Source organism: Gopherus flavomarginatus, chromosome 11 (genome assembly GCF_025201925.1).
Source record: "Gopherus flavomarginatus isolate rGopFla2 chromosome 11, rGopFla2.mat.asm, whole genome shotgun sequence".
Taxonomy (NCBI): domain Eukaryota; kingdom Metazoa; phylum Chordata; order Testudines; family Testudinidae; genus Gopherus; species Gopherus flavomarginatus.
Window position 1 is genome coordinate 33,232,191 of NC_066627.1, and position 13,251 is coordinate 33,245,441.

A 13,251-nucleotide genomic window follows, 5' to 3' on the forward strand; every position below is an offset into this window, starting at 1 on the left:
GGACAACTAGCCCCAGGGGCATTGTCTTGTCCGAGTGAAAAACAGCTGTTAGATTTTCAGCCTAAACTGCTCCCCCTTCAAGAAGTCATCAGAGTTCAGATACACATCCCCACCCTAATCCCCCATTCAAAATGTAACATTTTCTGCCAGCAGAGTTAATGGGCTGAGCCTTTGGGAGCAGCCCTGGTAGCTCTCAGTCTATCTTTCTGTGTCATCTGTGCTCTTTAGAACAGCGTGTTGCTAATTAAACCAGCACCAAGCTTTGCAAGGAGACCTCTGGGATTTCTCACAAAACATGGTTTGGGGCATCTGCTGCTTTTTGTGTCACTCTGCTCACTGCTGCCAGGATAGTACAAAGCTCTGCATCTTAATAAGACTTTCTGGCCAAAAAAAAGGAAAAGAAAAAGGTTCCTCTTCCCTAGCTGGCAAACTGGTTCATTTACTTAAAGAAATATGGTGATCTAGCATGGGGTTTGTGAAAGTCTCTCTCTCTGGCCACCATGCATCCCATGCAGCTCAGCAGTGCCGCCTGCCTCATTCTCCAAACAGATGCAGTTCACTGAGGACCTCAGTTACAGAGGAGGCTAGTGCCGCACGTAGGCGCAAAGGAAGATTCATAGATGAGCCTAAGGGAGTCAGAGGCCTAACCCGCTTAGACACTTTTTTGTAAATACTACCAGGTGCCTAAATACCTTTGTAAATCTGGCCCTGAAACTACAGTTCCTGGCAGATCATGCTCCCTCTTGCTCTGAGGGGGCTGGTCCAGTGTTCAGCATGAGGGTGGCTGCAGTATACTCCTTTTTTGATATAAATGTGGCCCTTAGCTTTCTGGCATTTTGCCAATGTGGTCACATTGGTTGGGCAGTATTTGGATTCTCCTGTATTTAACAGCCCACAGCAATAATACAACCAGCTCAGGCCTGATCTACACTACGTGTTTAAACCGATTTTAGCAGTGTTAAATTGATTTAACGCTGTACCTGTCCACACAACGAGGCCCTTTATATCGATATAAAGGGCTCTTTAAATCGGTTTCTATACTCCTCCCCAATGAGAGAAGTAACGCTGAAATCGATATTACCATATCGGATTAGGGTCAGTGTGGCCACAAATCGATGGTATTGGCCCCCGGGCGGTATCCCACAGTGCATCATTGTGACCACTCTGGACAGCAATCCGAACTTGGATGCAGTGTCCAGGTAGCCAGGAAAAGCCCCGCAAACTTTTGAATTTCATTTCCTGTTTGCCCAGCATGGAGCTCTGGTCAGCGTGGGTGGCGATGCAGTCCCAAATCCAAAAAGAGCTCCAGCGTGGACCGTATGGGAGATACTGGATCTGATCGCTATATGGGGAGACGAATCTGTTCTATCAGAGCTCTGTTACAGAAGACGAAATGCTAAAGCATTTGAAAAAAATCTTCAGGCTATGATACAGAGTCCACAGCACAGTGCTGTGTGACAAGCGTAACCGAAAGCCAAATGGACGCTCGTGGAGGGAGGGAGTACTGAGGACTCCAGCTATCCCACAGTCCCCAGTAGTCTCCGAAAAGCATTTGCATTCTTGACTGAGCTCCCAATGCCTGTAGGGTCAAACACATTGTCTGGGATGGTTCAGGGTATAGCTCATCAATTTATCCCCTCCCTCCCCCCCCCACCCCCCCATGAAAGAAAAGGGGAAAAAAAACATTTCTTGACTTTTTTCAATGTCACCCTATGTCTACTGGATGCTGCTGGTAGACGCGATGCTGCGGCAGTGAAGAGCAGTATCCGCTCCCCTCCACTCCCTGGTGGCAGATGGTACAATATGACTGCTATCTGTCGTCATCATCAGCCCGTGAGTGCTCCTGGCTGGCCTCAGGTGAGGCCGGCTGGGGTCGCCTGGATAAAAATAGGAATGATTCCTGGTCATTCCCAGTAGATGGTACAGAACGGCTGGTAACCGTCTTCATCATAGCAACTGGGGGCTGAGCTCCATCAGCCCCCTCCCTTTCATGTGTTAAGAAAAGATTCTGTACTGCCTGGACTATCATAGCAGCGGGATACTGGGCTCCTCCCCCGCACCGCTTAATGTCCTGCCTGGACTAATAGCAGCTGGAGGCTGCCTCCCCCTCATTTTATCTCACTAACAAGTCAGTGTTTCTTATTCCTACATTCTTTATTACTTCATCACACAAATGGGGGGACACTGCAACGGTAGCCCAGGAGGGTTGGGGGAGCAGGGGAGCAACGGGTGGGTTGTTGCAGGGGCACCCCCTAGAATGGCATGTAGTTCATTATTTCTGTGGGATCTGACACAGAGCAGCTGTGCTTTCTGGTTCTCTAGTACACTTGCCCCATATTCTAGGCAGGACTGATTCTATTTTTAGATACAACATAAAAGAAGACCCCGGGAGTCATTCCCATTTTTGTCTTTGCGCCCCCGGCCGACCTCAGCCGGGGGCACCCATGACAGCAGTAGACAGTACAGAACGACAGATAACTGTCATCTCATTACCAATTTACAATGGCACGGCAGACGGTACAGAACGACTGATAACCATCTCTGCTATCATGCAAAGGCAAATTAATGCTGCTGTGTAGCGCTGCAGTACCGCCTCTGTCAGCAGCATCCAGTACAAATACGGTGACAGTGACAAAAGGCAAAACAGGCTCCATGGTTGCCATGCTATGGCGTCTGCCAGGGCAATCCAGGGAAAAAGGGCTCGAAATGATTGTCTGCCGTTGCTTTCCCGGAGGAAGGAATGAGTGACAACATTTACCCAGAACTACCCGCGACAATGATTTTTGCCCCATCAGGCACTGGGATCTCAACTCAGAATTCCAAGGGGTGGAGGAGACTGCGGGAACTATGGGATAGCTACGGAATAGCTACCCACAGTGCAACGCTCCAGAAATCGACGCTAGCCTCAGACCATGGACACACACCGCCGAATTAATGTGCTTAGTGTGGCCGCGTGCACTTGACTTTATAATACAGTTTGTCTTACAAAACCGGTTTATGTAAAATCAGAATAATCCCATAGTGTAGACGTACCCTCAGTGATGTTACCATTCGGGAAGCAGTTTCTCTTCCTCTGGGATGCCGAACCTCACGAGCTTGCTAGCTAACTTCAAAGTTTTCTTCCTGCAGGGGCGACCTCACTCCGGATGAAGTGGTTCACCTCGTTAATCAGGGATTACAGGATGGAGAAAGGGATTTCAACATCAAAGCCAGGTCTATTCTATGCTGCATGCGCCATATGCCAAGTAATGTATTACAGTTCACCTGCTGCTCTGCTCCACTCCCTCCTTTCCTGACCCTTTGAGATGTGTGTGGAATGCCTTGAATTGAGATCCTTTGGGGAAATATTAGGGAAGCATCAGTTGCTCAGTTCTGGGTTGAATTCTGTCTCAGTGCCATGGGAAGGTGATGGCTATTTCTCATGTAAGTGCTGGTGGAAGAGAGAGACTGAGGGAGGAGAAGCCACTCTTCATATCCACACAGTGATTTCCAGCTCTTTTATCTCCGGGGAGCGGGTAAATCTGACATCTCCCCAGTCTCAAGATCGAAGGTTGCTACCTCCGTTTTTTCTATTTCTGCAAAAAGCAATTTCTAACCAGCTTAGTGTTATGCTCAGGTTTGTCTAAGCCACTTTATGGGGTAGTGTACGTGCTCTGGCATATCAGATGGATAGCAGCATCTCTTAGAGATGCAAAACAGAGGTTAAGTGGAGTGGGTGTCATTCATTTCCGTTTCCTGCAGATAGCTTTAAAATAAAAACCAAGAGCTGGGTAGAGTGACGCAGGACAACTCCAGCTCCAGCTGGGGTTAGAGGAGATGTGGCCTGGTTAAGGGATTGTTTGTTATACCTGGGATTAAGTGCTTGTGAAGAGACTATTAGTTATATGTTGAAATACCACGTATAATATGCCTTCTTCTAATTCTGGTATTAAACAAACCAAACCCTTGAAATACACTGCTTCAGTCCATACTGGAACCTCGTTCAGTATTATCCCCTTCCATGAGAAAGATGGGGAAACTTGAGCTCCTACGTTGAGAATGAAACAAATTTCTAGACTCCTTTGGGAGGCGGAGTTGGAAATGTGTATCCTATATTGCTGTTCCCAGCATCCCAAAGCACAGTGTAGAACAAAAATGATCAGCGGTTAAAAGCAGTAACAAAGGTACCTCCCAGTGCTTCCGGTAAAGATGCAGAGTAGATGCCCAAGTTGGAAACATTCCATGGCCAAGGAGAACACTTATAAAATGACCTCACTTCCATTGTCTGGTTATGATGAGGGCTAACTAAATAATCCACTGTTTCTTAATGCTTTCTGCAGGATCAGGTCCAAAAAACAGGTCAATTACACTAAGCCATATTTATTAAATGCCAAAAAACTTAAAAAACATGTAGGTGCCTGAAAATGCAGCCAGGAGCCTAGTGAGATTTTGAAAGGTACCTAAACATTTTTGAAAATCCCACTAGTCGCCTATCTGCTTTTATCCTCCTGGGGGCATTCTGCACTAAAAAAATAAAAATTCTGCATGCGATATTTTAAAATTCTGCAAATTTTATTTGTCAAAATAACACTGCATAATCACACCAGTTTCAATTATTTTGGTAATTTATTTGAAAATACCTGTCAGCAAGTATGTCTGTAACAATACAGACAAACACAAAAATTCCCCCAGGAATATAGAGTTAAAGAAACCTCTGTGACACCCAGTTCCCATTTCTCTACCCTCTTCCCCCGTCACCAGAGCCCAGCCGAGAGTTCCAGATACCTACAACCCCTCCCTCCTCAGAGCCCAGCTCTGCCCTCCCCAGAGCCCAGCCATGGCCCTCTCTTGATTCCTGTTACTAGAAAAGCCCCTTCTGCTTTCAGCTCTGTACAAAGCATTGCCCTGCCAAATGACACATTCTGTGAATACCGTGATAATGAGAAAGCAGGGGCTTGCAGCTGGGAGTTCTTCCCATACCATGTAGTCAGGCACATACGTTCTAAAGTGCAAAGTAAGAGTGCAATACAATCTACTGGGGATGACTCATGGAGCTTTGCTCTTGTCAAGGGCTGTAATGATAATGAAGGGCTCCACCTAGGCAGGCCTAATAACCAGGGCTAAAACCTGTCACACCTACCAACATTACAGGCAGTGAGCTCACTTGTTAGTGGGTCTATTCCTATCTGACTCTGGTCTGTAAATCTGGCTCTAGGGTTTTGTTGCTTTTATAGGTCTTCAAACTCAGGGAAAAATCCCAGAAAGCAAATACACTTAATTTTGTATTCATGTGAACAATCACATCTGTTTGGACAAGAGCTCAGGGGTGACCCTTGTGGAATGTTTTTCTTGAATCCAGCTGCTCTTCTTTCTAGGCTGGTCATTGGAGGTGGTGGAGCTGTGTAAGAAATACCAGAACAATACGGTGGTAGCTATAGACCTGGCTGGGGATGAGTTGGTGTCCGAGACCTTCCCAGAGCATAGGAAGGCTTATGAGGTTTGTTCATTGAGCTTTTCGAAAAATCTTGCCTCAAATTCTTTCTAGTTCATGCAGACAGAGCACAGTACAAAGGGGATCTGGCAAGTAGTTCAGATCCAAAATGGCCCGTAGGACTTATACATGTCTTAAAATGTATAGAAGTGTTTTATTGGCATAGCAGAAATACTACTTTTAATTTGGTGTTTAAATTACTAATAGAGCGTATACATAATTTAAGTATAAAGAGATGTTTTTATCGTGTCCCAGCTGTGTTCACAACCTTGGTTCTGCAGCACTGAGCTAGTGCACAGAACCACAGAGTGAAATGGATGGTAAAATAATCCTGCTTTCAGATCCGCCTGGGTGCTCCAGTGATTCTACATTGGGCTGCCTGCTTACGCTGCTTTGCATGATCATAACTCAATACCAAAAATTAAGCTGGCTAGTCCCTTTTCACTGTCTCCAGCTGAGTAAAATGCAAAAACGAAATCAATCAGAGAAACTGTGTAAATGTATGTTCAAAGGTATTTTTCCCATTATAATAATCTAAGATGATGGTATTGGACGAGACTTCTTTCCTGAAATGTATTCTTTTTAACTAGATCATGTTACTTTACTGTGGCTTAAAAAGGAAGCCCAATGCAAATATCTCCCATCTGTATATAAGGATTTTAGCACTCTAGTGGTGATTGTATTTAAGAAGTTACATGGTTTGCATAGGTCATTGGGATCTGAGGGTTCTCAGGAACACAGTCTGAGAGGACACTGAATTTAAAAATAGTGCTGGGTGTCAAGTGATTGGTTCAGGTAGAATCATGGATATCTCAGGGGTATACTGTTGTACTTAACAGTCTGACTGCCATCTGTGGTTGTCATGGGAATCAATACGAATGTCCTAATGTGAAAGCAAAAACTTGAGGGCGAGGAGAAGAGGGTGGAAGAAATGTACTTTGTTTTGTAGGGCCTTGAACTCCTGTACTTTCACAATCAGTGTCTCCTTGCTTAAATGCCGAATGCTATTTTTTAAATCCATGCAGTTTCTCACTTGCTATCATCTTTCAATTAACCACTTATCAATAACATATTACTTATGTAGCAGTTTCTTATCCTTTCTAACGTGCTGAAGTTCCTTGTCATGAGCACTAATCAAGCAGCTGTACCTTCATCTCGTGCAACTGTTATACTTGCATTATACAAGATGAATCAATTAGGTGCTTATCACGTTATGTCCGGGCAGTTTAAAGGTTGATAAAACAGGATGGAAAATACGTTTATCAGTTAATATCTAGCTTGCTATGCTTGGGGTCTCAAAGTCCAAATTTCAACCTGAAGGATTTGAATTGTTCTTGTCTCATTCAGACTCAAGGAAACATGAAAGGAACAAAAGTTCCAATTTGTCAGGCTTTCTCAGCCAGCATGAAAGTAGAATGCTCCCTTTCTAAATTGCCGTCACTCTGGAGCTTCACACACCAACAGTAGTATGGGTAATATGACTTATGAAATGAGAGACTTATGGTGAAGGGATCAGATGTCTGCCCTTGGACTGGTGTTGCCAATTTTCAGTGTTACCATTTAAACTCTGGCTGGCAGGAGTCAGAGAGTGTCACTACAATTGGGGATAGCAGGGAGAGTTCTGTTTGTGAATTGCCTGCTGTAGGTTGTCGGGGGAAGCCATGTAAAGATTTTGAAGCTGTGACTTTAGATAATTAGCTGGTGCTAATGTTGTAAGCAAGTGATGCTATAAACCAAAGAAGCATGCAGAGAGGAATGGACAATCTCCTTGCAGGGGCGGCTCAGGCCCCAGCACGCCAAGCGCATGCTTGGGGCGGCATGCTGCGGGGGGTGCTCTGCCAGTTGCCGGGAGGGCGGCCGGCTGGCTGCCTTCGGCGGCATGCCTGCAGAGGGTCCGCTGGTCCTGCGGCTCCACTGAAGTCGCGGGACCAGCAGACCCTCCGCAGGCACGCCTGTGGGAGGTCCACCGGAGCCGCGGGACCGGCGAGCGGCAGAGTGCCCCCCGCAGCATGATGCCGTGCTTGGGGTGGCGAAATGTCTAGAGCCGCTCGTCTCCTTGGTTGAGAAGTTCTGGGTTATTTAGAGCCAGAGGAGGCTGTTTGGAAGGGATGTCTTTACAGCAATCGGGGGCTGTGTGATTGCAGCTCATGTAGACATACTTGAGCTAAGCTTTAATCCAGCTATCTCAGATCGTGAAGCGTGAAGGTGTGAGAGCACATGCTTCGATGTGGACTGTAGAGACCTGCCTGTAACCCTGTGTCATTCTTGGGCAGCTACCCCACACTGTAGCGTGCGCTGCTGCAGCTTCACTGCTCTGGAGCCTGAGCTAGCTAGATTTAAATGTAGCTCTGTATGTCTGCCCGAGCTCCAGTCGCACCTGTGATCCCTGAGAGTGGAGTTGGGGGAGATATTCCTGGCTTCCCTCCTCCCCAGCACACACCCCCATGCCCACAGAAATCAGTTTTCTAATCTGCATAGTGCACCAGAGAGGGATACATAAATGAACAATAAAAGCGAGCAGACACATTGGCTCTTAATTTGCTTCATGTGCGTGACTTTAGTAAAGTGAGCTGGCAAAATGATGGGAATTGGACAGGCAAGGAGACTCGCACTGGGCGCCATTGCCCCGAGAGCTGGCCTGTGCATTTAACACACATTGGAAACAAAATAGTGTTTAAAACAAAACTTTGTTTATCTTTAAGACCTCTGGCTTCAGAACCACCTCCTACAGTCCTGACACAGTCAAAGCTTTTTCACAGACTTCAGCGGGAGTTTTGCCTGACCACGGAATCTTTGTCTGAAATTGCTGACTCTGGGTTCTCTGAAACACATTGCTCAGAGCCCTAACCTGAAGGCCCTGTCATGCTTCATTGAAGTCAATAGCAAAACTCTCATTGACTCTTACTCAATCAAACATAGGGATCAGTAGGAGGAGCATTGCACTCTGATAGTTCAGAGCCCAATCCAAAGCTCGCTGGAGTCATTCCATAGATATCGTGGGGGTTGAATTAATCTGTTCATCCTCGGAACTCCCCAAATTAACAGTTTCTGACACGATTGAAAGGTCAGTGTGAAGGGACGGGAGGGTAAGCGTAGTCCTGACTGAATGGTCAGCCTTCTGGGTAACCGTCTGAGTCCCTGTTCTGTGCAGGACATATGACAAGGGTGTGCTAAAACAAAGCAATCACTGCAGACATAGGGAGTCTCGATTTAATTTCAGATAGACACAACGAGGCTTTTCTTATTAACATACCAAGCAGAGCCGTGTCTTACCCAGTAGTTCAGAGCGGAGCCTGGATATGCAGTGGCTGCAAACCAAGTGGAAAATTCACAAAGCACATGAAAAATTCAGTAATACAAAACAGCAACTTCCTGAAGGGTGTGTGTGTACATTTGTGCTGCCTCTGGTAAGATCCCTATAATATCAGCTCAGTGTCCATTCCCATGCTCAGGACTTTGGCCTTTGGGATTTCTCAGATCTGTGGAATCCTGTTTAGTCACTGATGAAAAGTGCCATGCTGAGAGCCTCTGAGACAACAGGCCCTCCTCTCTAGAATAGATACTGCTCAGGCGACAGCAGTGGGAACTTCCCCCCTACCACATCACCTCAGCCAGCATGCCTCAAGGGGAGGAGAGGACAGGTTGGTCTCAATGGCTCAGTTAGTCCTTAGCCTGTCTGCTGAGACTGCCAGCAAGAATGACAGTTGTATTGTAGTTGTGGGGGTGTTTGTGTGATGTGGACACCAGGGACTGGACTGAGACTCACCAAACTCGCTGCATGTGGGCTATGAATAACTGCCAGCTGGTGACTGCTTTCATTGCCTAGTCCTAGCTGGGCTTCCCAGACACTCACCTACCCAGCTCCTACACTGTCTGAGATTGGTAATTATTTTCTTCTTGTTTTGATTGTGTTGCTCCACAGTCGTTACTCCTGGGATTGGAGCAGTTGGCTGCTCTAGAGCTCTCAGCCTAATGGTCAGTTGAAAGCATTCGCTCTGTCTTGAAGGCAGAGAGTAGTTGGTGGTGGGGCTGCTGTCCTGATAATTTGTTCTCATCTCTCCCTGCTGCCCTTGTCTCTGTGCCGCCCCAAACCCTCCACAGCATTTTCACTCTTTGCTTCATGTGGGTTTTTCCAGGAAGCTGAAAGATGTGGCATTCATCGCACTGTCCATGCTGGGGAGGCTGGGCCACCGTCTGTCATCAAGGAGGTAAGAAACCCCAGGGCAGGGCCGTGGAATAAGTTACAGCAGAGCTGCAAAATACTCAGGGAACAAAGGTAGCAAGGGCCAAATCCTGGCCCAGCACTCAGTAGCCCCTGAGAGCCAAATCCCCCCATTGCTCTAAGGGAGCAGAATCTGTGTATCATGCAAAGAGGGAGCCAGAGATCGAGCCTTGTATAGTGCTCAGAAGGAGCAGGCTCTCCTAGGAGCTGGGCCCCCATGTCATGCGTGCAGGAGTGGATTGGAGTCTTGGTATGGGGTTTGGAGGGCTCACGAGCTCCTGTGAGCCTGCCTGATCATCTGGGGAGCAGGAGCCAAACCCTTGCACAGAGCTAAGAGAGACTTTACATGTTTTCTGTTCTCTACAGGCAATCAATGTCCTGAAGACAGAACGGATCGGCCACGGCTACCATGTCCTGGAAGACCCAGCCCTTTATAGGGAGCTGTTGAGTAAGAAGATGCATTTTGAGGTAATGACTAATTCTGCAGGGGTGGCAGTTGTGTAACCGTCACCTTGTTCTGACTGACAGTGAGAGATCAGCCCTCGTTTGGGTTGCATGACAAGTCAGCACTTTGGATAATGAGCATGGACATAAATGCCTTTAATGTAGGGGTGAAATTGCTGCCTCCTGGAGTCCAAGTGCTGACAGCATGTAGAGTGAAATCTGCCCGCCACACCACATTTTGAGGCTCTTGGTAGAAACCAGACATACAAGGGTCTAGCATTTGGCTAACTGGGCTGTTGAGCAGAAATGTGATGTCACCAAGGGCATACAAGTTGGGATCGCTCTCTGTGCTGAGTGCCAGAGGTCACGTCATGCTCAGCCTGGGGGAAGGGGAGCTTGTATTATCTAGTCCATCTTCAGCTGATGCTTGGAGCAGCACTGGCTCTCTGAGTAGAGAGATGCCTTTACCCCTTCCCAGGCAGAGGGTGAGTGGCCATGGTGTTAGGCTCACAGGAGTCACAGTGGGGAGAGTGGTGGCAGGTTAGATCTTGAAGAACCTGGTGCTTCTAAAAGGTCCCAGCTTTGGCAGCATGTCTTCCTCAGATGTGCAAAAGAACAAAACCCGGCCTGAGCCTTTAGTATATACTAACCAGTATAGTAGATCCTCAAAGATACAAACACCAGAGTTATGGGCTCACTGGTCAACCAGACACCCTCTGGAACAGGAAGTAATCAGGTAGCAGCAGAGACATGCACGCACAAAAAGCAAATACTTTACGCACCCAGGGCTTTAGCCCTGGGACTCGAGGCTCCAGCTTGGGGACAGGTGGTTAGGTCTGCAGTCGCAGGGTGAGGGGTGGGGGTCAGGGCTCCAGGCAGGGGGTGAGTATCAAGGCTTCTGACCCTCTGGAGCACTGGGGCTCAGGGCTTCAGCCCCTGGCTCCTTTCCAGGCTTCAGCCCCAGCACTCCCCCCGCAGCTAGAGCCCTGGTGCCTTCTGCCCTGCTGAAACGGGGAATGAAGCCGTGGGGAGCCCCAGAACTCCCTGCAGGATAAAAGCTGGGAACAGAGCTGCAGGGCTGAAGTCCTGAGCCCAGGCACCCCCTCCGAGGCAGAAACCGAGAGCAGAGCCAGGGAACTGAAACCCTGAGCCCCAGCGCTTTCCCCAGATCTTAAGTCCTGGTGCTACCAAGCGTCAGAAGCCCTGACCCTTTCCCCTCCCTGCCCACCCCCAAGCTTCAGCCCCAACTCCCCAGTGATTGAAGTCCCTAAGGTCTTGTTCAGAGTTATGAATATTTCAGAGTTGGATAACCTCCATTCCGGAGGTGTCTGGAACTCCGAGGTTCTACTGTAAAGCCATCCTGAGCAGATGGCTGTGGTCACATTCCTAGCCAGCCTTTCCTTTATACATAGCAAAGTCATAGGTCACTGCTCCCTCCGATGGGGGCTGTTCTACCAGAATGGCTGGGGTGGGCTGGGAGGAAGAAGTGGGATGGGAGTGACAAGGGGTTCTGTGCACGGGCAGAAACGCATAGCCGGAAAATAAAAGTGCTTAAAAATGTTTATATCCAGCAGACATGGGGGTAAATGTTCGTTGCAGAGGCTGGGATTTAATGATAGTTATTGTTTTCCCAGAGCTGTAAATCTGCACGGTGCTTTTCAGGGCAGTCCCTGCCTGGACAGCTTCCAAATTTGTTTGCAGCAGTGTTATGGAAGAGACTGAGTCTGCCTTTTTTTTTTTTTTTTTTTTTCCCCCTCCTCCCATACGCATGTAGACCTGTCCTCGGTCCAGTATCCTCACCGGAGCATGTGATCCAGACTTTAGGAAACACCCACTAATTCAGTAAGATGTTTAAATATATTATTTTCAAGTAACTAACTCAGACTTTACTTATGTAAAGCTGCTTTATTACTTCATATGAGAAGCAAGTTCTAACCATTTGTCAGAGTATTGTGCATCAGCTAAGGCCCGGGACCAGTTCAGAGGAGCTGTAACAAATAGGCTGATAGATTTTTATCCTTCAAGAGAGCTTTCTGCCTGCATCAGGCTCCTTCTCTGAGCAGACAGGAGGCTAAGCCCCGGATTGCAGTGCATTGCTGTGGGCTCTGGAGCAGGTAGTGGGGCCAGACACTTTGAACATCTGTCCAACAAATGGTTTGTTGTTGCATTTAAAAAGTAGGGTGGTGAACAGCGACGTGAAGTTTTGGAATGCAAACTACAGCTTTGATAGGAATTTATCTATCTAGCTGGATACAAAGTAGCCAAATTGGGTGAAAACTTTGGGGTTTTTAGTGTATTTTACACTTGGAAAAACACAAACTATGTGAACTCTAATATTTATCCCACTTTAAATTCTGTTTTCCCAGGTTTAGGAAAGATAAAGCCAATTACTCCCTGAACACTGATGACCCACTCATTTTTAATTCTTCAATTGAGACTGATTACAGAATAGCTAAGCAGTCCCTGGACTTCACTGAAGAGGAGTTCAAGAGAGTGGTAAGTTGTCGTGGGATGTTCTGTGCAAAGCCGCGTGCTGGAGCCTAATGTGATCCATCGTTTCTGAGATAAATCTCATTTTTAAACATAAAACTGGAAGAGAGTTCAGTGGCGTTAAAACTGGGGGCAGAAAAAGCTGAATTATGTGGGGCACCACAGCAGTGTGAAGATAGTTTTTTGAGTCTGCTTCAGCTGGTGTGGGTGAAGGGGTGCAGGCACTGAGTCATCATGAGGCATACAAATGGCCATCTGGAATGAATGCAGAAAACCGAGTACAAGTTCTGTGGATGTTTAGATCAGAATGATCTGCAGAGATGCAGCACACTTGACTCTAGCTTACTGCATGGGGCTAGACAAAAATTGTTCACTGAATAGCTCCTCAGACTGGAATTGAGCAACAGAATGTGGGGATGTCAGTGGCAGGTCACTCGCTGCCCTTCCCTGTGTATTTGACTATGATCACATATGCAAAAATGTGTACAATTATGTGTTCAGTGGGAGCGTGCCGTTAGGCCAATGTGACTGCTATGCAGCAAAGCATTTGGTCACAAAGTGGCCATTTGCTGTTGCCATTATTTATAGAGTCCACGTGGTGTCTGTCATTTTTGCATGCAGATTG

At 47.2% G+C, this 13,251-nt stretch overlaps 2 protein-coding genes across 3 annotated transcripts in view; both read left to right on the forward strand.

Annotated features, from left to right (window-relative positions):
* The window catches only part of LOC127030984 (adenosine deaminase-like), an 89,142-nt gene that overhangs the window by 23,843 nt on the left and 52,048 nt on the right, over positions 1–13,251 (forward strand). The window lies entirely within an intron of this gene.
* Positions 1–13,251, forward strand: part of LOC127030714 (adenosine deaminase-like) — an 88,982-nt gene that overhangs the window by 22,702 nt on the left and 53,029 nt on the right. For both annotated transcript variants that reach the window (XM_050917439.1, XM_050917438.1), the window contains exons 6-11: positions 3,130–3,245; positions 5,355–5,476; positions 9,607–9,678; positions 10,059–10,160; positions 11,911–11,978; positions 12,503–12,632. In XM_050917439.1, coding sequence (XP_050773396.1) covers positions 3,130–3,245; positions 5,355–5,476; positions 9,607–9,678; positions 10,059–10,160; positions 11,911–11,978; positions 12,503–12,632 — 610 coding nt within the window. The remainder of the gene's footprint in view (positions 1–3,129; positions 3,246–5,354; positions 5,477–9,606; positions 9,679–10,058; positions 10,161–11,910; positions 11,979–12,502; positions 12,633–13,251) is intronic.